Consider the following 26,352-nt stretch of genomic DNA (forward strand, 5'->3'; position numbering starts at 1 on the left):
CACAAAGCTTAAAATTTGCTTTGTAAATGAAAGAGAGAGAATCTTCTGACATTAGTCTGTAATTTAAGCATTAGTAAAGGTAGTCAATTTTTAGAAATCACTCAATCATTGCTTTATTTTATCTTAATTTCATGCACTAAGAATACATATAAAAGGCATTTTTAAAAAACATCTTCATATTCAAGACAGTTGAAGCTTTCCTGTTTTAAGGACTTTACATTTCAGTAATTAAATCTGTTGGTTGTCATATTAAAAAAAATATTGTTGGCAACTCCAATTCTTAAAAGTAAAACTACTGCAACTGAAAAGTACAAACTGATTCTTTTTAAAAGTAGCACAATTCCATCACAGGGTTTGATAAGCTTCATTTCTTAAAAATTGTTTTTTATAATGAAATGCTATTACAGCATATTTTCTAGCATTACTAGATCTATACTTGAACATTACAGAACTTTCTAACAGCACTAAATTTATCATTCTGATTCTTTAATCTGTCCATTTTTGAACATTCCAGTTTTTGTAATGTGTAAATGCTGAATAAATATTCAGAAGACAAAGCTAACCATTGGCAAGGACTTAAACATTTGCAGTTCCTTGAAGCAGAGTATATACAGAAAATGATAAATTACATAAGCAGACTATATACCGGAACTGATAAATTAAAATATTTTTTAAATTATGTATTTGGCAAATTTACTACATATAAATAATTTAGGATGTGAAGTGGGTTGTATAGTTCTGAGAATATAAAGCAAATAATTTAATATCCATTTTCTATCACTGAACATGTGGCTCCAACTTGCCTATTGCTCAGAACTTTCTTCCATAAAACTGTTTTATGCAATAGGAATTCTTTTGCAAACAATAAAGAAATATATACACAATGGCATTATTACTATATGATGGGTTATTTTACATTTAGCAATTAAAATATTCTAATACCTACTTTAGAAATCTGAAATATATTTAGAAGTAATAGTCTCCTTTAGATAAACTAAATATTTGCATACATTTAAATAAGAGTTGCTACAGAGAAGCCAACAATCCCAAAATAGAATCAGAATATGTGAAAACGAAGGGATACAGATAATCTAACAGTTCTGTAATTCAGAATTCATTTTTTTCAAGCTCAATGGTATGACTGCTTTTTAGAAACAAATTTGTTAATTTATTGTCAATTTAAAAAGTGACATATTAAAAGAAAATATTGTGATCACATTTTCACGATATAAAACTGATTTTTTAAAAAATGTGTAATTATTTCTACTTCTATATTTTTCATTTTTATGAAGAAAATATTACCTCATATATTAGATTACATTAAACAATTCATATGACAAATGAATTTGTAATGTAGATTTTAGAAGTAAAAAAAACCCTGCATGTTGTCATAAAGCAAATAAGCAATTTAAAAACCTGGGCCAATTACAAACCAAATCAGATCTGATTTCTGATGCAGAACTACAACAGACAAAAAGTAATGTTTATTAATAAATAGAGAAAAAATGGACAAGTGCAATTTTTAAAAGATCATTTTTAGGGAAGGAATACTTAAAAGATCTGAGAAAAGTAATTACTTTGTACATAGAATCCATACAATTTTAAAAAGGCAAATATAATTTACAGATCATATTAATGCTACAAGTTCATAGGACTTGTAGCAGTGGGAAAATATTTTACAACAAATCTAAATCATGTATTTTTCACACTTTTTCTTAATATTTTCATATGAAAAGAGATTAAGGAAAAATAAGAAAAAATAAAAATAACTTCAAAGTCCTAAATTTTAAGACTAGTATCTACCCTTCACTTGTGAAAGTATCTGACAATCTATGCCGATATTCAATTTAATCTAAATGTTGGTTACTGATATTTTCAAGTGTAAATGATATTAAAATCTGAATTACTAGTTTGAAACTGATAGGTAATCAGATTTAAATCTCTAGAGTATAAAAATCATTTTCTTCAACAAAAGTTGATACTTATGGAAGGCACATTATATTTAACAAATGTGGAATGAAAAGCTGAAATTTTATTTCAACTTAAATATAATTGTACATAAGTTATGAGTTAGAGAATGTCAAGATTTTAACTAAATATTCATCTAAGCAATTGTATTCATTTTATTGCCATTACATACTTTTGACTGACTGTGTGTGTGTGTGTGTGTGTGTGTGTGTGTGTGTGTTTATGAAACCATAATTTTGTTTTGTGAATGAATCAAAAAGTCTTTCATTTTCACAAATCTACAAAACTCGGAAGATATCATGTTCAGCAGTAAAGGTTTAACCAAAATGTTATATAATATCAAACTTAATTTAGTAAATAAAACATAGGTTTCAGATTTATTCAATTTCTTCCTAGACTGGGCGGGGGAGGGGGGAGAAGGGAAAAAAAAACCTAGAATATTTACTGAAACTTGTTTGCAAAATAGAAGTGATTTTACCTAATATGTTTAGCATTTCACCATAATCATTCAACTATCCATTCTAAAAAATTAAGCCAAACAAATAGCATTTGCAATTTAGTATATTATTGCCCTTAGGAAATACATCCCACAAATAATAATAAAAAAAATTAATAGATAAAAGAGCTTAAACATTTAACTAAGCCTCACAACAACCCTGTGAGGTAGGTAAGAAATCTTCCAGAACAAATCTTCTGGTTAAACTTACCACAAGTGAAACATGCCAAGAGAAAGTAAAAGAAAGTTCATCCATCCATGTGTCCCAAGGAGATACACGAAACGCTCAGTATATCCTTTAAGCTGAAAGTATTGTGATTTGTGTATAATGTGTAAGCAGCACTTTTTAAGAGTTCATTTTTAGTTATTACACTTAAATAAAATTATGTTACTATTTGTTAATAGGTCTGTTCAATTTATCAAAAATTCTCATTTTTATATATAAAAATAGTGCCTCAACTAAAATTAATCTGAAATTGAAAATTATTTGCACATTCTTATAATTTAGTTAGATTTCCCTATTACTGCTCTAATAATTACTAAGTACAACCCCCCCTACATTTTCTTAGTTTAAAGCTTAAGTTTTAGATCAGAATATATATAAATGCTTATTGTTAGTCTCTAAGAACAGGTTTATATAATTAGATCCTTTTTCATGTACTGCAAACATTATAGAAATGAACAGAATTTACCATTTTAAACCCTTTATAGGTGGGATAAATTCTTCAATCTATTCCAAATGCCAGTCACATGGGCAACAGCCGAGTGTATGCAGTTTGCATAAAAAAATAAACCAATGCAAAAAAAATGGAGCAAAGCAATGTTGAAGATTTTGAAGTTTATCCAAGAATATTTGATTGCTTTATGAAGTTGTGTTCACAGATGTCAAAGACAAAAGAAAATACCAGTTTCTTTAATTTCCTTAAACCAAGTAAGAGCCTGATTCAACAAAGCTTTATTCAGGAACTCCAAATGTAATCTGTCACTTCTAATATAGTCAGCATCTCTAAAACAAAAGGCAAACTTATTTTAGAGAACATATGGATTACCAACCCAAAAACGCAAAATAGCAAGAGGTCTTGCCACACCTGAAGCCCACTCCCCCCAATTTGTTCCTCTCTAGAGGGCAGGCAATGAAATGATTTAGCCTAGTTCACAAAAACGTGTTGATAAGGTGTGTGCTTATTCCCATTATAATCTGTACTGCTTTATTCATTTCTACAGATAAATAAAAATATATCAGTAAGTAATTCTGCCCATTGTGCTGGAAAGAGCCTACTGCTTTTGGGTCTACTGCTTTTCCCTAATATGAATGAAAATTAGCTCACCATGCAGTTTTCCTAGCCGGCAGATGATTAAGAGGAAGATGAAAAAGAGAGGAAGATAGACTGATTTTGCAATGATATTAATTTGTTCCTTGAACAACTATAAATTAAAATGCTTCAAGAGAGTATTTTTGGACAGACAAATATAAGAAACTTTAAAATATCAATCTCTATGAATACAATGCAAAATATTTTTGAAGACAGCATAAACTAAAACTGAAGAAGTGATATTCTGAAAGACAATAGATTTTAATCCCTATTCTTTTAATGATTAACATTGTTTAGCAAGAGCTAAAATAATCTCCCTTATCATATCACCTATCACCTATTTTATCACCACATGCCTATCATATAGACAAGAATCTCCTTCATTCACAGCATACATATGCAAAACATCTATGATTCAATCCTTGGTATCTCCAAGTAAAGATTGAAAAGCTTCTGTCTTAAACCCAAGGCTTACTACCAGAGAGTATTTAAAGTACTGGACTGTGTGATTTGGTACAAACAGTTGCTTGTACAGTTCAGATTATTTTAGACATGCTCAGAAATTTCTTATTTATAATGGGTGCATATTGGCACAGAAGGCTCATGATGTTCATGATATATCCTAATCAAAATGCAATTTTATATAATATGGAGAAAAAAGGGTTTCTCCATTTTCTATTAGAAATACTTAATACAGCCATATATCTGCATTTGACTGCTTCAAAACTCGTCGATTTTGGTATTCAACGTATTTTGAAGCAGAAATCTTGTCCTGGCACTTGTCTTTCTCCCAATAGTCAACATGCAAGGAAGAACTTGTTGATGTCAGCTACCTCATGATTCGCTATTTCTTCTGGCGTAAATAGCGAGTCACAGAGTTTTCTCAGTACCCATCAGTTTTAGTATTCTTATTTTAGTATTCAAATCACCAACAAGTACCAAGGTAACACTGTATAATAAACTTCCCCATTGGCTGTAATGATGACCTCTGTCATTATTACTTCAATTATTGTTGCTTCTATTTGGATTGTATTCACTTGGGCAAAAAGATGTTCAAGAAAAATATAACACTGTTGTTTCTTATTCACATAAATAAGCTTTACCAATATTAGTAACTTACACATGCATTTCTCTTACTGACATTCCCAACAAGGTTCAGTCTCTTAATACAAAACTTTATCCAAAGTACTCACAAGCTATTCTTGTTCATGTCCTCAAATCTCACCAAGTAATAACTTTGTTTAAAGTTAGGCGTGGAATTAAGCTGTTAGGGATGGAGTTAAATGATACAGCTTATAAATGTAAGAGTTATCACATCAAAACTTAAAAATATTTTAAGATTATATACAAGTGAGAAACTCCTGGAAATGAGTTGCACAGAACAGAAGAGAATTCCAAGAACATTATTTCACTCATTTTCTTTCAGTCACGTCTTTCTCTTTCAACATATCCACACACTTTTGGTATTATAGGCATGGGTGGAAAAGAAGAAACAAACAAAAATGTCATAATTCCATTATTTCCTTGACGAAATGTCAATGAGCATTAGGGAACTTAAGCACATAATCTAGTTTTTTTAAATTGCACAAATAAAGGAAAAATTACTAAGAATATGTTATTCAGCATGAAGGAAATGAACAATGCAATATTGCAATAAAGGTATAATAGCTGTTAAGGAAGAACTGATGTTCTGCCCAGTGTAACAAAAATGGTGAAGGTATCACTTTTTCATCATTTACAGAAGTTTTGTTCCAACTGACAACATCTGTATTTTTATAAGTGGAAGGGTATAGTAATTATTAAGGACTGATGTGCAAAAATATTTCACACGTATCATGGCAGCAGAAGTTTAAAACTAGAACCAATCTCATTGTATATATGTTGTGCACTGACAATAAAGAATTATTATTATTATTATTATTATTATTATTATTATTATTATTATTATTAATTATTTGGTTAATCTTTGGTGAGATTCACAGCCTTTGGGGCTGGTTGGCAGCCTAACAGCTCGAGTCCTAACCAAGGACCTAGGAATTATTATTATTATTATTATTATTATTATTATTATTATTATTATTATTATTATTATTATTATTATTATTATTATTATTATGTTACAAGAACTGGTCTACAATTGGAATTCAGAACTTATTTGCAAAATTACTCTTCCTTAAATATCACTCTGAAATATTATTTCTTGCAATCTGCTGCATTGGTTCCCCCCCCCCCATTTTTAAGAGTCCTGCTATTTCAAAATTGTTTTCAAATAATAATTGTTTAAAGCATTTATTAAAAGCAACAAAGATTTCAATGTGTCAAATGAGGTTTTTAAGTTGCTATGTGTAAAATTCAAGAAATCTGCAGCAAAGAATTAAATGTTTCTGCTATCTTAGGAGTTCGGCAAATTCAATAAACTACTTGGTGACATATAATAATTATAAAGACAAAGATCTATAATATAAATAAAGACTTTAGTTTGTATTAATTCTATTTCCAATTGTAGAAAGAAATACATATCCTCTAATTCAAAATGTGCAGGACTATCTAGCCAGCATAGACAACTTTTAGTTGGTCAATAATTTTTAGTTTCAGTTCCACAAATCTGGCAAACCTTAAATTAGGCAAGGAAGATATAAAATATAAACTCAATTATGGATTGGTAATTTGCCCTATATGTATCCTAACTGGCTGAGAATCTGAGATGTACAGACATGTTTGTGTACAAGGAATTTGCTTATAAGCATGGAAATAAGAGGAAAAAAAACACAACTTCCCCTTCTTATGATGTAAGTGCTGCTTTGTAATGAGTTGGGATATATTTTGTGCATCACAGAACACGATCAGGAGAGCTGGCAGTATGATGACCATGATAGACAGTATTTGGATTCTGGACTTTGCTCAAATGCTGTATTAAGATGAAGACAGACTACTAAAAGGTTCTATTTTTATGAAAACCTACTCATCATTTACAACTGTTCTGTGATTAAAGTTATCAATATCTCATTCTTTTTAAAAATCTGATTTACATTAAAAGCAAGTCAACTTTTTCTTAGCATACAGAAAAAATGCTCAGGCAAAAACCTTTATCTTAATTTCTATTACCAAATTAATTTCAAGACACTGGAGTAGGCTATCAGAATAAGACTGTTTATTATATAAAACTCCCAAGAATGTATTAGTGTTATTAATGGGAAAAAGAAAGGCATATAGTGTTGATTTAGTTTAGCTGCTTACTTGTACAGATGTCCCAATATTTCCACTAAGGAAAAAAAGCAATACTAAGAAGACAAATGTACTATTGTAATCAAGATTTAAATCTACTACATCAGGGCTGTCAAACTCATGTCCCGCAGGCCAGATGCATCACATGCTAGCCACGCCCATGCCTGATTTGCGAAGGGGAAAAGTCACGCTAAGTCACGTGATGACGTGAGTTTGACACCCCTGTACTACATCATACTCCATTAAGACCCCCCCAATAAAGTAAGCAGCTCTTCAAGTCTCCTAAAAACAAACAGAAGAACTAGCATGCGTCAGTCTGATAGCATGTTTTTTAATCTAAACTTTTGATAACCATACATATTTATATGCACAAATGAAAAAAAATATAGGATAGTATCCAACATTTATCCTTGGTATGTAAGAAATTAATATTCATGGAACAAAAATGCTGGATACCACAATTATATGCATTTAGGTTAAATAGTCCTGCATGGACAGCTTATCATAAATATAAAACTGTCCTAAAAAGGAATTTTAACATCAGTGCATGTTAATCAAAAAGTATTGTCTTAATTGGAGTGACATATATGTTGCTGAGTGGGCGGGGGTATGTATCCCTACAAAGCATAACATGTAACTGAGTACCTCTATATTTGAACGTGCGTTATATACTTATTCCAACAATGTCAACCATAGTTTTTTACGTAATCTCTGAAAGAAATTTAACGTAAATGTATATCCTGTACTCTATATTCTGCTCATTTTTTTAAAAAAATATTATATTAACCTATTCATTTTATGCCATATATATGACATAATGCAGATGATCTTCAATCCTGACTACATAAAGTTATGTAATGTTATTCTACAGAAAAGCTATTATTTACCATTTTTAAAAACATTTTTATAAATGTAATCTTTGCACAGGAGTGAAAGGCCTAAAATCCAAAGAAAGAATTGAAAAAAAAATATTTTTCAGAAAGCGCAAGTCTTTCTAGGCTTTTAACAAAACAGGATAAAATGCTCTGATTATGGAATTTGTTGATGTATGTACTTACACACTTGGTTCTGGATAAATTTGCACTTATGTCATTGTTTGTAAAAAAAAAATTGTCTGCATATCCATCCCCCCACCCCAGAAAAATATTTTCAGCTACTAAAATCAAGTTCGGAAATACTATTAGAGCCCAAAAGGTCATAAAACCATTTGTTAACTTACATGCACAAAAAGGAGCTCTAAATAAATGACACAGGAGGCAATAAATTGACACGACAAGTAAATAAAAGGCTAAAGCACTCCAATACCATTGAAACTGTTTTAATGTTGTTGCAAGTCCACAATGCAACAATCACCAGATCATATAGACCCAAATATTTGGATTCACTTTAATTACCCTTTTCTCCTATTTTACATAAATTATGAAATGTTCAGCTCCTCTTTTACCTGAATTTGTGTATGCACCTAAGAAATCATTTTTCAACCCTACTTAAATTCTTATATGATTAAGAAAAAAATATAAAAATATTAACCTCAGCTTCAATGTACAGTTTCCAGAATCTGCCAGAACTGGGGAACTGGGCAACAAGGCGTTCATAGGTCTTCCGTGCTTTGTCTATAGGTTGATTCTAAAAATTAAAAACCAATAATATTTACAATATTTATGATGTAAAATGTATTCACATTTACTTGAGAACCAAGCATTGTGAGTGGACCCACTGATAAGGAAATGTAATCCTATTTCACTAAACCTGTGCCTCTCGAATGAGAATGCTCCAAGCGTCAAGGTCATATGGATTCTCTTCTAGTTTCTTTTCAGCTTTCTTTACTTTTTCTGGGACATATTCAGCAGCCTAGAAAACATAGAGCAGAAAGTTAAGAGCCAACAAATAACACAGTAAATCCAATGCTACCCACAATCTGTAACTTTCATATTTATATAATCATAGTTATAATTAACTAATGGTATATTTTCCCCTACTTGAGCATGCGCAGAGGAACATAAAAAGTACCCCTAAAATGTACTACATAAAGCCAGTACTAAAATGTTGAATCCAATTTCTTCTTATAATAATAATAATAATAATAATAATAATAATAATGCCTTAAATTTGTAAATCCCTACTACCAAATTATTTACTTAAAAGAAGTCTGTACACAGAACATAAAATGCATTAGAGAAGAGAATATTTTTCTTATTAAATGATAGGATTTAATCCCACTTATTTTTTAAATCCAATTTCAGAGAATAAATATTTAGACTCCTCTCAAATTTGAGATGGTATGTTCTTAACAACAGACTATGCCAGAAAGGTACATATGAAATCTAAAACACATTCTTATCCAATTAGCTTGTAATTTAAACATGGGGTACTGTATTTTTCAGATTATAAAACGCACTTGACTATAAAACACATCTAAATTTAGAAGAGTAAAAAAAAAAGGTTTTTGGCTTCTGCGTGCCACATTTTCAGCCATTTTCCACCCTTTTTTCTACCCATTATAGAGACTTTTTTTCCAGCCTGTTTTCAAGGCTTTTTTTCAGCCCATTTCCGGGGCTTTTTTCATGCTTTTAGAGGCTGTTTTTGGGCCATTAAAAAAAAAAAACAGGTCAAAAAAGGTCTAAAAATGGGCCAAAAAAATGCCTCAAAAACGGGCCAAAATAAAGCCCCCAAAACAGGCTGGAAAAAGGCCTGTAAATGGGGCGTACAGAGGCAAAAAATGGCCGGCAGGGAGGCAGGCCTTCGGCAATATTTGGTCTATAAGACGCACAGACATTTTCACCCCCTTTTGAGAGGCGAAAAGATGAGTCTTATAGTCTGAAAAATACTATATTTCAGAAATTGAAAAAAAACCCTGAAAAATGCAATACTTCAGATAATAGAGCCAAGCATAATTTTATGGGCCTAACAACTATGTTTTTCATCATATTTGCTGAACCTAGAAGAAAATAGTTGAATACCAATTTTCTACTATACCACAGTATAGTTCACATTTAGCTGAAGTTTCTTTGCACATTAAATATAAAAGGCCACAGAACAGAAATGTTATCATTATGTTCTACAGAAGTCATTGTAACTATTCTAACCAACCTGACCATAATACAAGGTAAAAATGGGAAGAATTGTCTACAAGTTGTATATACCTTCCAAAATTCAACTAAACAAAAGCCTTAGAAAAATGGATGAAATTTGCACTTGTCTTTGAATATATGTTTAGTGAATATTTGAAGGGGTATAAGTTTTTTTAGGTTGGCATCACTTTAATAAACAATTTTGCCCTACAAAAATGGGGAAAATGTAGTCTAAAAATATTGGTTCTGTTGACTTATCTGGCTCACAGGGGAGGCAAAAAAAAGTGTGGTCCCCAGGCTAGAAAGGATTGCTCACACCTGTAATAAAAATTCTCAATATTTCTTTAGCAACAATATTTTTCTATATTGCTTATTTAATTTATATCTCACTTTTCCTGTAATGCAATCATCCAAGGTGGCTAAGAATCAATGCAAAATAAAATAAAAATGCAAATATATAATTTCAATAGAGAAATTAATGATTAAAAATCTGAGGATGTTTCTTGACTATTCTGATAAAAGGAAAAGAGGTGAGCTGCCAAATGCAATTTCTGAAGAAATGTATTTTATGGCCTAGTAGCAAGACCTCATATAAACAAAACGTTTGCAGCAGAGAAAGGGACTCATTTATGAAGCTTAATGTCAGACAAATTCATGCAATTCTTTTAGATGGTGAGGTTCTAAGTAATTTACAGAGTTTAACATCAACATCCTAAATTATACCTAATAAAATGTGAAGGAACTCAAGTAATTAGCTACTAGTTCAGATGTTGACACCAGATAGCAGTTAAAACAAAGTTAGTTGCTTTGTTTTGCACTAATTGAAAATACCATACATTTCTAAAGGTTAGCCACAATCATAGAAATGTGTTTTATAAAATTAGTGACAACTGAAGACCAAGGAATAGGGAAGTAACTTTACTTTATAAAATTTATAAAGCAGAGTTACAGCAAACCCCTACCCACCACCATGAAAGCTGGAATGCCCACTAATGGGCGGTAGGGGCCAAGTTGACTACCACTGGTATAGATGCTAAAAACTATAAGTACAATACTACCACTCTTTGGACATGACACAACAGGATGTACTGAAACTATTACAGTCTAGAAGGCTACCATGGTTGATAGAAAAGCTGCTGACAGATGTGAAAGAACACCACTCTACCAATTTTTTAGAGTACATTCTATCATCCACCGTGTACCATATTATTAATCCATGCACATAGATTTTCCTCCCTTGTAATACAGCATTTCCATCTTCCTCCCCTTTCAGAAAGCTAGAAGTGCTAATAGGCAATTATAGACATTGACTATTTTTTCCAGCAATGATAACTACAATTATATATAATCTAATTATAATCTAATCTACCAAGTAACTCACTTAATATGAGCTAACAAAGTATAATCATGTTATTATTTTAAAAAATTCTGCATTTGAAAATCAAAACAATATCCTGAACTAAAATAACTATTCTGACAAAGCAAAGTTATATATTAAATTTTATGGTAATATGATGTTTTATATTTCATTTGAATATTAAAGTAATTTTCAAGTTACTCTTCTACTTTAGCTATTAAACATAGTATTTGATTTCAGTAAATCAATAATCTTTTAAAGATATCTCCTAAAAAGCATCTTAAAAAAGATTCTGATTATAGTCAAGCTTGATTTATTTCAACATTACAGTTTAAGAATAGCACTGATCATAAGGTTTGTGATATAGCAAAGCCTAATCCTAGTAAAACTCAGGAATAGCTAGGCTGTTGAACATTTCTTCTAAACAAACTAGTTCTAAAACTCTTGTAGATTAGAATTCCAGATTTGATTGCTAAAACAGGATGCCATAATTTCATACAAATTTACTCAGAATTCAAATTTCAACATGATTTATTCCAAATCAATCATAAATTGAAGTTTTAGATTAAATCATATTGTGTCTATCTAATTATGGAACAATATTGGTTGGTGAATGATGTGCATCTCCTCCAACAGGTATGTTACCTGAAAAATTGGAGAAATCATATTCTGTAGGTCAACAAAACAGAAGTAGGACAACAAAAACTGCAAGATGGCTAAAAGAACATACAGTCAAGAAGACTTCAGTTCCTCTTTAATGTGCTTCAAGTCAATCCTCCAATGTGCATTTGGAGGAACAATGTGAGGAGGGAGCTTTGGCCACACAGAACATTTCGAGAGAGGGCCAGATTAAGAGACTGTATAGTCCAAACTGGATGGGGAAGGGGCAAACAGAATCCTTCAGATTACACCTAGCTTGAACTTGGCTAGATTCTATTAGTTCTAAGCAAATAAAGGATTGGACTCAAATGGATTTCACGGTCTTATTTGGGCTTGGGACTGACAATATTTATGAGCATATATAATTCAAACTGTAAAAGCATCTAATTCTCAGATAACATGTTACTGTACTGTATGCAAATAGATATTTTAATTGGTACAGAACTGAAACATACACCATATTGCCAAAAGTATTCACTCACCCATCAAAATAATCAGAAGCAGTTGTAAGCGAATACTTTTGGCAATATAGTGTATGTACCCATGAAAAGATATGGGCAATACAAGAAAGGTCACTGAATAGTTTGGATGCCTTTTGGAATGTGTATTTTCAATTCAGTATCAACTAGGTTACAATATGTAATATTTGTTTATATATTAAGCCCCATATTTTAATAAAAACTACAAAAGGAGTCAAAAACTAAACAATTCTTTTGATATATTATTTTATTAGAAACCTTAATTAAATGTACAAAACTTATGATAATTTCATCCTTTTTCTGGTCTGGGGTCCCTTAAAATCTTAGTCAGTGTTTGATCTAATTTAATATATGATCTTATTATATTGAATTACATTTTCACAAAAATATGTTAAGATACTAAAACCTTTAAAAATCTTACATTTTCTATGAATTTCATCTAAAATTATTTCCCTAATTGTTTCAATTTGATACCTGAGGACAAATCTGCCATTCCTTTTCTTTCATGAAAGAATGGTTTCTTGAGAGGTCCTTGGTGCTCTGGGCTTCATTGTTTATTTGCAAGTGTTCATTATTCAAACTAGGTAACAGTATCAGTGCTAGTAAGGAGTGGGGTTTGCTCTCAGTTTATATTCTAATGGATTGCCCCGTCAGTGTTGGTGGAAGTGGTCTTGGAGAGTCTTTGGTTGGCTGTTAGTTTGTTTGGCAGTTCCTTGACTGGGCTATTGTTTACTTTTTGATTTTTGGACTGTTGTTAAACTTGGAGTTAATCTATGCTCATCTGGATGCTAATTGCTGTTGGGAAGGTGTTTTGGTCTTTTTGTTTCCCTTTTGGATTATTGTTTTTTTAATATAGTACAGTATTCCGTACAACAGCTCCTTTAGGACAGTGATGGCAAACCATTTTTGGCTGCCATGCCAAAAGCGGGGGGAGCACAGGGGGAGTCGTGTATCGGCGTGCCACACACGATATGCGCTGCTCCCCCAGCATGCGTGCATGCGTGGGATCGACTCCCCCCCGCTTTTGCTGTAGTTTTTTCGCCTTCCCCAGACTTGAGAGGCTTTCTAGGAGCCTAGGGAGAGCAAAAACAGCCTCCCCACCCCGGACGCCCTCCAGAGGCCTCAGGCGCTTCCCTGAAGCCTCCGGAGGGGGGAAAAATGGACCTACAGGGAACCAGGAAGTTTGGGAATTATGACTTCCGGTTGGCATAGGGGCGATTTTCGACCCCCCGAGCCTTCATGCGGCTTGCCTGAAGGCTCCGGAGGGTGAAAAATGGACCTATGCACAAACCGGAAGTCACCATTCCCAAACTTCCGGGTTCCCCATAGAGCCAATTTTCGACCTCCGGAGCCTTCAGGAGGCTTCCCTGAAGGCTCTGGAAGGCAAAAAAAGGCCCTACGAGCAAACCGGAAGTGACTTCCGGATTCCTCGTAGGGCCAATTTTCGACCTCCGGAGCCTTCAGGAGGCTTCTCTGAAGGCTCCGGAGGGCAAAAAACGGACCTATGAGCAAACTGGAAGTCCATTCACCTCCGGAGGGAGAAAAACAGCCTCAAAAGAAGGCCAAAGTCAAAGAAGGCCAGCTGACAGGGCATTGAGTCACGTGTCCTGACAAATGGCTCCGTGTGCCACCTGTGGCATGCGTACCATAGGTTCGCCATCACAGCTTTAAGGACTGTTTGAAGTTACAGCAACACTGAAAAAAGTGACTGACCATTTTCACACTTGATTGTTGCCACTATCATGAAATCATAATTCAGACACTTTGACAAGCAAAGTGAATGGGAATGGGAAAGCCAGATTCACATAACAGACGTGTTACTGATTTAACAACTGCAGTGATTCACTTAACAAATGTGATGAGAAAAGTCATAAAATGGGGCAAATCTCACTTAGTAACATTAATTCTGGCTTCCATTGTGGTTGTAAGTCGAGCACTACTTTTATGTAAATATTGTTTGTGTGTGTGTGTGTGTCTATCGATGGCTAATTTGTCAGAGATATCTAGAAATATCTTAGCATTTTTGGACTTGGCTTGGTCTAGCATGGTCAGTTTCCAATTGAAACTGTGGTTAAATCTATCTATATTCTGTGAAAGTAAAGAGCTTTCATCATGTCTTCTGATGGCTAGTTGGTGCTCATGGATGCATTCGGCTGGTCTTCTGTTTGTCCTACATAGTGGCTGTTGCAGTCATTACATTGTGTGTTGTAGAAGACTCGTTTTTTACTTCTGGAGTTGCTGGATCTTAGGGTGTTGACTTGTGTTTTATGCTGATTCTGTGTAGTTGTAATACTCGGTAGTTTCTGAGATATTTTTGATGGATGGTAGTGTTATTCTTTTTATAGCTTGTGTTGGTTGTACTATATTGGGTCAGAAACTTTTTGATGAAGTCCATTTTGTTGAAAGATACTGCATAGATGCTGTTTCCTTTTTCTGCTTTTCAGGGTTACTGCAGTGTGTTCATACTCTTCTAAATAACATTCTTGCACAGCTTCTCTTGTAGGAGGTTGGGTTGTTTTGGTTGTGGAGCACTTGATTGGTATGGGTGGTTTTTCGGTACACATGTGTTTCTAGTTTGCCATCACTGCTAATCCCCAATCAAGGAATGCCAAACAGCTAACAGGAAACAGACCAACAAAAGAACCTTCAAGACCACTCCCATCAATTTTGACAGGCAAGCCACTAGAATATAAATTGAGAGTAGTATTTCTTACTAGTTTGGGTAATGGAATGTTTACAAGAAGACAACTAAACACAGAAAGCACCAAGGACTCCTCATTTCAACCCAGAGCTACAAATATTCCCATTTTGAAGAATTTCTTTTGCAATAGAATAGAACCCCAAAAAATATTTAAAATTTTCTCTTGGATCTTTGAACCAATTCCAGTATTTTCTATACTATTCTTAAGAGTAAGAATAGTTTAAGATACTGTGCACTAAACCTGTGATAGCGAACCTACGGCACACACACCACAAGTGGCACACATAGCCCTCTCTGCAAGCATGAAAGCTGTTGCCCAACTCAGCTCCACTGCGCATGAGCCTCCCGCCAGCCAGCTGATTTTTGAGTCTCTGCCATGCATGCACAGAGCACATGCGAAAAATGTGTGTGCATGTATGGGATTAGTTGCGCATATACAGGGTTGCACATGGGGCATGCAGCCCACACCCCCGCGGCCCATTTTTGCTCCCAGGAGGCTGCAGGGAGGCCTACTAGGCCCAAAATGGGCCAGGGGGGAGGTTGCATACACATGCTCAGGGAGGGGGAACACGTGTGTGTGTGTGTGTGTGTGTATGTCACACGCGCATTGCATTATGGGTGCAGGTGCACACGTGCGCTGTCACACACTTTTGGCACATGACAACGAAAAAGTTAGCCATCACTGCACTAAACCATTCTGAATAGTTTAAAGAACTGTATCATGGAACAATGTATCTCCTTTAAAAATCTGAAACAACAATAATTTCTGCTTGATTTTAAGTGCTTTGGTTTATACTAACCAGAAATTGTGACTATTCCAACGACACATTTAACTTTTTATAAATACTATATAAAAATTCAGCCATTATTAAACTTACCATGGTAAGTGATAAACAATATATTAAGAAACTTTAGTCATTAAACAATTAAGCCAATTAAGTAGATATTTAATTTCCATGTTTCTCAGTTGTTCAGATTTTCATAACAGCATTCAATCACATAATATGTGAAGCCAGGAATACAATACTAATACTTCTCCAGCAGTAGATAGATGTAGTTAATAAATTGCTGTTTTGTCCAAAATACATTTAAATACTTGACTTTCTTTTTAAAAATGACTGGACTACAGAATTAAATATGAAGATACTGTCTGTAATGTTGTTTCCATATTCATGGATACAAAAGAAATTCGTTAAAACTCCCTTTTTATCCATTATAAATTACTCTAAAATAGCTCAATCATAGCAGAAGCATGGACAACTCACAGAATTCCCCAGCTAGTATTTTAAAGTGGCCAACATTGAGAAACACTACTTTAGCTTTTTACCTTTCACTATGTTTTCTGCCCATCCTACAAATGGATGCACACACATCTGTATAATGGAGAGAAGCTAAGAACCTCTCTCAGGAGAAAAGAACTTGAATGGATTATAAAATGGATTATTTTCAGAATATTTTAAAAAATCACCTGGTTTTAGTAATTTCCATCTCTAAACTGAAATAAGCATAAGGCTAAGCAATCTGTTTCTGTATATCCAACTGTATTTACTTCTGTTAGGAAAGTATTCAAAGCATTATTTGACCCAATTGTTGAGTCCTTTGTTCCTTAGATGCCTAGATCTTCTTCAATATGCAATGAATGAAGCAACTGCAGCTTAAACATGTCTGCATAACATGACATCTCAAATTGTGTTGCTGGAAGAATCAGGCCAAACTTACATATAATATACTGCAGCAAGAAGGGCAGCAGATATTAGCTTAATAGTTTCAAACTAGATGCAAAAACAGTACCCTAAAAATAATTTCCTGAATTATTCTGAATGCTGATGTTTTCGTAACTAGTAAAAGTGAGGGAAGAATATCAGTAAATGTCAGTTGTTAGAACTTTAGTCTTTACTGTGAACTTCTGAAGACATCTAACTGGCTCCAGTGGAAAACAAATTGTTGGACTAGAACTACATGAACATTCCTTTTAGAATACAGTGCAAGTCTGCCACCCAGAGGATCTACCCCTAAAACTTAAATAAAACATGCTATATCTATCTAGTACTCTGGGTTGTTTTGTTTTTTTTGCATATAGATCAAATAATCTAACTTCCCATAGAAAAAAATCAGGAGTCAGGTTGTATATTGGTTGATATGTATGGTAGAGTATGCCCTCAACTCTTATATCTTTTTCCTAAAACAAACAAAACAAAAAGCTATCATCTATCTATCTATCTATCTATCCATCCATCCATCCATCCATCTCCCAGAAATCTGAGAACTCAGAAAGCAAATTTGCTTTTACAATGTCTTTTTAAATATGTCTTTCAAAACTAATTATACAAAGCATCCAGATAGAGGCGGCCATCCCTAACATTGTTTCCACAGAAACTGTAAAATGTTTGAATAAAGGAGAACATTTGTAGCTCAGGGTTGAAATGAGAGGTGCCTGGTCTCTTGAGCTTGTTTGTTTTCTTGCAGACTTTTCATTACCCTAACTAGATAATATCATCAGTGCTAGTAAGGAGTGCTGTTTGCTGTCACTTTATATTCTGGTGATTTGCCTATCTGGGGGGATTACAGAGATTCTTTGAGTGGGCTGTTTACTGATGGCTCCTTGGCTGTTTCTTGACTGGGGTCTGATTTACTGATTGTTGGGCTGAAGTTAACCTTGAAATTAATCTATGCTGATCTGGATGCTGACTACTGATGGAGAAGTGCTGGAGGTTTTTTGTTCTCTGTTGGGCTGGTTGATTGTCTCTTTTGCAGCGCCTATAGATGTTGTTAATGTCTACGTCTATTTGATGGCTGATTTGTCAAGAGTGCCAGGCTTCTAGAAATTACCTGGCATTTTGGGACTTGATCTGGTCTAGGTTTGTCACATTTTCCCAACTGAAACTATGGTTAAATCTGCCTATATGTTGTAAAATTATACAATTTTCATCATGTTTCTGACTGCCAGTTGGTATTCATGGATGTGTTCTGCCAGTCTTCTTCCCATTTGTCCTACCCAGTGGTTGTTGCAGTTCTTACAATCTATGTTGTAGATGACTCGTTTTTCTTCTGAGGTTGCTGAATCTTTTGGTTTGCATAGGATGTTTTGAAGGACTTTAGTTGGCTTGTGTGATACACTGATTCCATGTGGTGGTAGTAGTCTGTTAGTTTCTGAGATATTCTTGATGTATGGCAGTTTAATTCTTTTTAGAGTTTATGTGCTGTATTGGGTTGGTGGTCAGACTTTTTGATGAAGTTTTGTGTGTATCTATTTTGTTGGAATGTGTTGTATAAGTGCTCCATTTTCTTTTCTGGGTTGCTGTGGTGTGTTGGGCTCGTTTAAATAAAGTCCTTACACAGCTTCTCTTGTGGGAAATTGGGTTGTTGCTTTGATAGTGGTAACATAAAATGTTGACTTTAAAGGAGTGATATTTAAATTTTCACATCTAATCTGCCTACAATTAAGTAAAAAATATTTCAACGGAACAGAAACTACATTTTCAATAGGTAGCTTTGAAAGCAACTGAGGGATCTATGTAAAAACTAATTTTCATCAGGAGTCCAATGAGTTTGAATCTAATAGGTTTGCATATAATCTCCCTAGATGTACATCCCTATACAGAACATACTTTAAAAAAGGACACATTTATGTAACATTAATGCATTTATTAACAACGCTGTAACATCAGTTTCTAAATATATCCACCTCAATTTTATTAAACAAAACTTAGTACACAGGACTCAGAATTTACATTTTGAAACATTTTTCAAATCTCTTACTATATTTTTACGAAAACATAATGTATAACCTCTAGGTTGCTTTATTTTTTGAGTTTAGCACCCATTTGTTTCCCTAATTTCTTATATTTAAAAAGAGACATTTTATTTCAGCCTCCGATTAAACCAAGCGTGCACGTTAGAATTAGGGTTCTATAGGCATTTATGGTAACCTTGAATTAAATCGAAGTGACTGTCGAGTTACCCAAGAACGACTTGCAGGAGAGAAAAAGTCAGCGGGGTGGTGTCTATGTAAGTCATTGGAGAATATGCCGATTGGAAATACTTACAGCAACTAGGATCGTGGAACAGAAAGTAAAGCGCATATAGCAGGTCCACACACCATTTATAAACTGAGATGAGCGGGGAAGAAAACGGAAGAGGTACAGACTCCCCCAACACAAAGACGCGCACGTTAATAAGGCCTATTCCTCATTATTCTAGAAACCGCCATTTTCACTTCCCAAAGCCTCAGACGCCTTTCAGCCGAGCCCAGTCACACCCCTTTCTCGAGAAGGCATTCCCCGCCAATTGCTTCATGGAGCTCGGAAGGCCCTGTGGTCGCTCACCTGGTCGCCGGCGGGAGCTTCTCCAGACATGGCGTGTTAAAACGGTCCCCGGAAGTAGCGGGGGGAGCAAAGAAGCAGGGTCCGATATGTAGATATGCCTATTTCTTAACCCTCCTACCCACCCGCCTACCTCCCGTTCTCTTCCTTCGCAAAATCCCCCGGGCAGCTCCTAAGTGAACTAATGGACCCTGCGTGCGGCTTCCACTCGCCCGAGGAACAAAATGGCGGTCTAACCGCCCCCCAACTCTCGCCTTCCTCAGTAAAGGAAGGGGGCGGGGCTGAACGGGGAAAGTACGAGCGCGCAAGGAATAGTGGGGGAAAATAAAAATGGAAGGTCGAAGCAGGGAGCGGCGCGCGAGGGGTTAAGGAAACAGAACGCGAGCTAGGAACGGAGAGAGTAGCAGCGCGAAAAGAATGCCGGGAACGAAGGAGACTAAGCAAAGCTGTATATATATATATATACACACGCATGCGTGGAAAGGAAAGCAAACGGCGCATTTTGATTTGACGGGTAAATGCTCTGTCGGAAAGGTTTTAACGCAGCGGCTCTTTGCTGTGGCACGTGGATAAGTCACGTGCCCATGAGACAACAGACGCTTCTGTATAATGGGATTATTAATTGATCTCTGCTCTCTTTTTTCTCCCCTCTCTGCTCCAGAATTTCTTACTCGTTGTGTGTTCTGGGCTCGTAGCCAATGTAACGTAAGGCGAGCTCGACAACCCCCACCATAGTAACAGCCTCTTGTCTATTATTCATATGAAACCGTGGGACGACATCGCCCAGAATGAGATGCTCTATTATGCATGCCTGGGGAATAATCAGCTGTAATGTGGTTTGCTCCCCGAAGCCTAAAGAAGCTTCTGATTTTCTTGCTTATTGTGTAAATCGGATTAGGGTCCTGCTGCCCCAGTTATGGCTCAGGCACCCCTGCAACTATTCCTGGGAAGGTGGGGCTTGGTTAGCAGCGTTTGTTCATTACCGTTATGTGCCATCAAATCGTTTTCGACTTCTAGCGACCACAGATAGATTTGTTTTTTCAGGATGATCTACCCCTGACCTCTTCTTTCAAGTCTCTCAAAGGTGCACTCATCCTCACCATAACAGAGCCCGTCCACGTTTCCCAGCAGTACAGCATTTTCTGGAAAGCTGGCTCTTCACTTTTAAAAATGTCTGAAGTAGGATAATTTGAGTGTACATCAGAGGTGGTATTCAGCAGTTTCTGACCAGTTCTGGAGAACCGGTAGTGGAAAATTGAGTAGTTCAGAGAACCGGTAAATACCACCTCTGACTGGCCCCATCCCCATCTATTCTCTGCCTCCTGAGTCCCAGCTGATTTGGAGGAAATAGGGATTTTGCAGTAACCTTCCCTGCCACACCCACCAAGCCATGCCCACAAAACCTGTAATAAAAATTTTTTTGAATCCCACCACTGAGGTACATTTCTGACTTGAGTGAAAACTCTGGTTGGTATCTCCGTCTATGGAATTGTTCTTGGTATAGTTACCCATGAATAATAATAATTTATGAAATATATACACAACTCAACCCCCAGCAATTCTGGGTGATTTACAGTTGCTGAAATGTTTCAAAATAAACAACAATACAAAAACACGAAAATAGTACAAAACAAAAGAACAATAATGACAAAAATAAATAAAAATAAACCCAGAGGGGAATAGAAAGGAAAGGAGAGTCAGTGATCCTTTCTAAAGGCCTGGGTGAACTCGGTTATCAAATGAAATAGATAAAGTGGTATATTTTGGATATACATATAGTCCTTGACTTATGACCACAATTGAGCCCAAAATTTCTGTGGCTAAGCAAGAAAGTTGTTAAGTGAGTTTTGCCCCATTTTACCATCTTTCTTGCCACAGTTGCTAAGTAAATCACTGCACTTGTTAAATTAGTGGCGTGGTTGTTAAGAGAGGCTTCCTGTTGACTTTGTTTGTCAGAAGATCACAAAAGGAGATCACATGACCTTGGGACATTGAAACCATCATGCAAGTCAGTTGCTAAGGCTCCCATCCTCATCCCAGTTGCTGCCAACCTAGCGGTTCAAAAGCATGCAAATGCAAGTAGATAAATAAAACTTCTATGGGAAGGTAACAGCCTTCCATTGATGTCATGCTGGTCACATGACCACGGAAATGCTTTCAGACAGTGCTGATTCAATGGCCTTGAAATGGAGATGAACAGCATCTCCTATGTCAGAAGCTTTTAGGGGGTTAAAATCCTCAGGGATTTCTTGTCCCTAGCCCATGATTGAGTCAGCCTTAAGTCGTCATTATCTGTATCTGTTAAAATAGCATTTCCCCCTTTTTCTTACACCATCCAACGCAGCCTCAAAGTGTATAAAATCTGTTGGGCTTTGTCACCTGTTACCTTGGAGAGCAGTTAGATAACTTCAATGACTCCAAACAGAGATGGTAGAGATAAGAATCAGTGGGGAAGCAAGAAATGTCATGCTTGTGTAATTTTCTGTTGACTTAAAGATAGGAGATAGCATTCCAGCTGAGCAGAGTGAAGCAGAGACTCAGATAAATTTTGCTTCATAACTGAAGGCATATACAGGCTTCTGGGGCAATCGGAAGGGGAACAGAAATTGTAGAACCTTGTATCTTTCATGAAAGTTTGAGCCTTGTGCAACCTGTTCTTATGCAACTTTGCTAAAAGTTTATTTCACTGCTGTGGTTGCAAGGGAGTGCATCTTAGGCATATTTGGAAAAAGCAAAAATGGGGGGTGGGGCTGATCTTCCGAGGTTAGCTTGGTTATATTGGGAGGTATTCTCAAATGCACAGCAGTATCCAAACCTATTTTTTTCTATCTGGGTGTTCTCTGCAGCTCACAATTTCCTTTATTTTTATGAATTTGTTGCATCCTATATACTATATGTATTATTCCTTCCTATCCACCTAACCTGTAAGATAGACACACAAATACACAGAACATACATGAAATACAGATTTTAAAGTTCTGAATTTAATTCCTACTTAATCCGGAAAAAACATTAGGAAGAACTTTCAATATAAGCAGTCAACGGGTTCTTTCTACCTTTCAAACAGGAAATACATACATATTTATAGTAGGCGTCACCTGGCCTTTTTGCTCTTTATTCTGTTATGTGAAAAACAATGTTATCTAATTCAGTTCTAGATGGAATTTTGGTTGTACGTCATAGCAGTTGTAAATTGAGTCTCCATGTGACCGGATTCAATTTTACAGTAATTAAGTGAGATATCATGGTCTTAAACCAAGGCCTTGTTAAGACATTCATGCAGTCATAAATCCGAATCCATCTTATCTAATGGGTGTTTTTTGGCCAGAAAGTGGCCAAAAAGAACAAATGTTCATATGACTGCAGGATTCTGCATCTGGATGAAAATGAGTGCCAGTTGACAAGCACCTAAAATGCAACCATGTGATCAAAGGGTGATACAGCAATCTTAACGTCTAGGACTTTGGGTTGAAAGTAACTTTATTTTCTTTGTGTCCTAACTTCAAATGATTGTTAAATTATTGGTTGTAAGTGAAAACTAGCTAGTACCTCATTTCCTCTTACTTTCTTGTGGTATACTCTGAGAATATTGCTGAAGGATGGAATGAATACTGTTTAAATAATTAATGTTTGGTGTTATATTTTTGAACATTATACAGTTGGTCCTTGGCTTATGACCATAATGAAGGCTGCCCATCATGGTTGTAAGTCAGGTAAGTTATGTGATCAACTCATTTTTATGACCTTTTTGAAATAGTCATTAAGCGAACACTGCAGTCATTGAGGAAACTATGGGCATGGTTTTGCTGAAAACTGGAAGTAAACTAGCCCCGATTGTATTTCTTTGGTCATGTAACCATAGGGAACAATCATTGAAACTCCAAATCTGGGTCATAGGTAGCCCGCACATAGGCACATCCTAACTTCAAATGGTCTCTAAGTGACCAGTCCTAAATTGAGGTTTACCCTATTCTTAGAGGTAAGGAAATTAAGCTAAAGATTCTGATAGATTTCATCCTTAATTGTGCCACAATAAGGGTTGTTTCATGTTGCTTTTTAAAATCTGTCTTCCAAAAAGTCTTTTTGGTGGCAGTCTGTGTAGTTATAGGTCACTAGCAATGGAGTAATTTACGCTGAGCCACCCACATAGTTAAACATTGGAACATGGTTGTTTTCCTTCATCATATCAAGAAATCCTAAATCATGTAAAGATATTAGGAATCAAGGCTACCAACGTCATGCTGGGGTCTGCACAAGAAATGATTTCCTTACACAAAAACAGAAGGTTAACTGATGTATCAAAGTCAGTTAAAACAAATGCTATAGAAACTGATAAGAATTTGTCAGTTTGATAAGGATTGTCAAAACATAAAACAAAAATTCTTACTGACTTTGGGCGCATTGTGTAACTTTTTTAGTTAAGACTTTGAATAGTGGCTGTACCACTAGATGGCAGATTGACCCAGATTCAGGATAGTTCTCTCTTCTTTAGAAATGGGAAGAAATCAAGTTCTTTTATCTATCAATTCTTAGTTTTCTAATAATTCAGTCTACATTTTTATTTAAATAAACTAGAATCCTTAGGGACTTTTCCCTTCTCCCTATGTATACCACTCCTAAACACAAGGATTTGCTCCATACCTGTCAGTATTAGTTTGAGACAGAGACATTATTAGGCACTTAAAAGATTCCCAGCATAAGCTCCCATATTAGTGTGTGGTTATATAAGTGTAAATAGTAAAAGAATAATGTGCAAAAACTGTTAGAGGTCTCCTGGGAATATGTAATTTGAGTTCTTGTCACCATTGAAAAATATGCAGTTTTTATCTTCAACATGCATTTATGAAGCCATAGGGTAACAACTCTACCTGTATACTCAAAATTTAATTAGTTTAGGTAGCTTAATTTTTAGATGTCAGTGATCAAATTTTTCACTTATCTTGTACAACAAATAATAATCTCCACTTTCACAGATAATGCTATGCAAGTTTGGTCAACAGCAAATTCTGCTTTTTCTCAAGAGTTTTTTTCAAGGTAAAGGCATGCATAACAATTGCAGACAAGAACCCCTCATTTCAAAATGAAAAGATATGGGAGATGAGGGACAAAACAGAAACAACAGAATTGATATGTGTACTTTGTAATTTAGCATACTTGGGGGTAATGTACTTGTGGCTTCAGACTCACATTTGTTGGGCTGGAAAGGTTGCTTCAGAGACAATCTTAATATGGTCAGAGACTTCTCGCTGTCTTCACTGCTGCTTCTGGCACAGCTGATGTCGTTTTCAAATCAGGTATTGATAGTGATTTACTATATTTCAGTCATATATCCTCCATGAATCTGTTGCTATCCAATTGTTCTGGCTTCAGGTCCCATCAATCCAGGCATCATAGTCAGTGGAAAGGAATTATAGGAGTTGTAATTTAAAACATCTGAATGATACCAATTGCTAATCCTTGATCCAAGTCAAATGATTCAACCATTGGATGTAAAAATATTTTCTTGTAAGTGCCTTGAGTTGATTCTTAAAGATGCCCACTTACATTTGTACAAGAAACAGCTGCTATTTAAACCTTAGCAGCTAATTTTCTTTCATTCGTCTTTATATTTAGGCACTTTTCAGAAATGCTATATATTGTGGTGTGAGCCATGAAATATAGAAGGGTGTGTCTTGTTATTTTCAGAAGGCTTGTATGGTATGTTTGTGAAAATATAAAACTCTGGCTCTGAATCTGAGCTTTACTTATCAAAAACTAGTCTGTTTTTAAAATGTCTTATTTTTATTAACAGAGTGCGATTATCCAAAATATCTAATCACATAAGCCTGGCCTTTAAGTGCTTTGAGTAATTCCAGAAGTTTCTTTTCATTCTTGCAAAGAATTTTAAGTCTGCATGTGTTCAGTAAAGTACTCTAAATTCGTAGTCTAAAAGGAGCCAATGTTTGTATGGAAAGATGACTCATTGATGTAACCCAAGCTGCCACAAAATGCTCCTCCAACTTCTGACCACTCCAAATTATACCGTGGCTAGAAATATAACTGAAAATAGTTCAAAAGAGTCATTTTGATTTCTGACTATTCCAGAAGTATTTTGAATTCAAAGCAATCTATTCTGAACTTGTAATGTTTTGCACGACTTTAATGTCTAGTTTCCTGAAGACCATGGATTTCGCACACTTTACAGTATCCCAATTTTGTGTGTTTTCTGCATTTTGAGTTGGCCTTAATTGGGACAATCTTTCTGTTAAAAACCTATATAATTGTCCAAGCAGTAAAGGAGTAGGATTGATACCCAAGGAACAGTCATCCTTTTCTCTTCCTTTCTGTCAGCTTTTTTCTGTTTTTCCCTCTTGACCATACCAAGGGAAAAATAGATTGCTATTGGCAGTAGCTCAGCCAATGTGTTTTCCAGAAGGCTTTTGAAGTCAGGGGAAACAAAGCATGCCTGCTGTGGGCCAGCAAGTTTGCCTGCTCTTATTTTACATTCAAAGATATAGTGTTCCTTTGTCATGGCATGTTTCCTTAATTAAGTAGCTTTGGCTGATTTGAAGAAGCCAAGAAATGTAGATCCTGATTAATATGTAGAGGAAAGACAGGGACATCAATATCCTGGAACAAAGCAGTGGCAAGCCACTTCCATATAGTTGTCAAGAAAATAGCAATAATTGCTCTTGACTCATAAGATGCTTTATCTTGAAAGGTATGAGCAAACCGATTCATTTCAACGTCTAAAGGGGAGTCAGTATGTTAGTTTCCCAGA

The 26,352-nt window shown here is 35.2% G+C and overlaps 1 protein-coding gene across 1 annotated transcript in view; it reads right to left on the reverse strand.

The window, feature by feature from the left end:
- Positions 1-19,972, reverse strand: part of CSTF3 (cleavage stimulation factor subunit 3) — a 67,654-nt gene extending 47,682 nt beyond the window's left edge. Inside the window, exons 1-3 of the mRNA XM_081936167.1 lie at positions 19,596-19,972; positions 8,752-8,853; positions 8,533-8,628 (exon numbers count right to left, since the gene is read on the reverse strand). Coding sequence (XP_081792293.1) covers positions 8,533-8,628; positions 8,752-8,853; positions 19,596-19,625 — 228 coding nt within the window. The 5' untranslated portion in view covers positions 19,626-19,972. The remainder of the gene's footprint in view (positions 1-8,532; positions 8,629-8,751; positions 8,854-19,595) is intronic.
- Between the last annotated feature and the right edge of the window lie 6,380 nt (positions 19,973-26,352).

The sequence above is a fragment of the Natrix helvetica genome (assembly GCF_964273705.1).
Source record: "Natrix helvetica genome assembly, chromosome: 1".
Taxonomy (NCBI): domain Eukaryota; kingdom Metazoa; phylum Chordata; class Lepidosauria; order Squamata; family Natricidae; genus Natrix; species Natrix helvetica.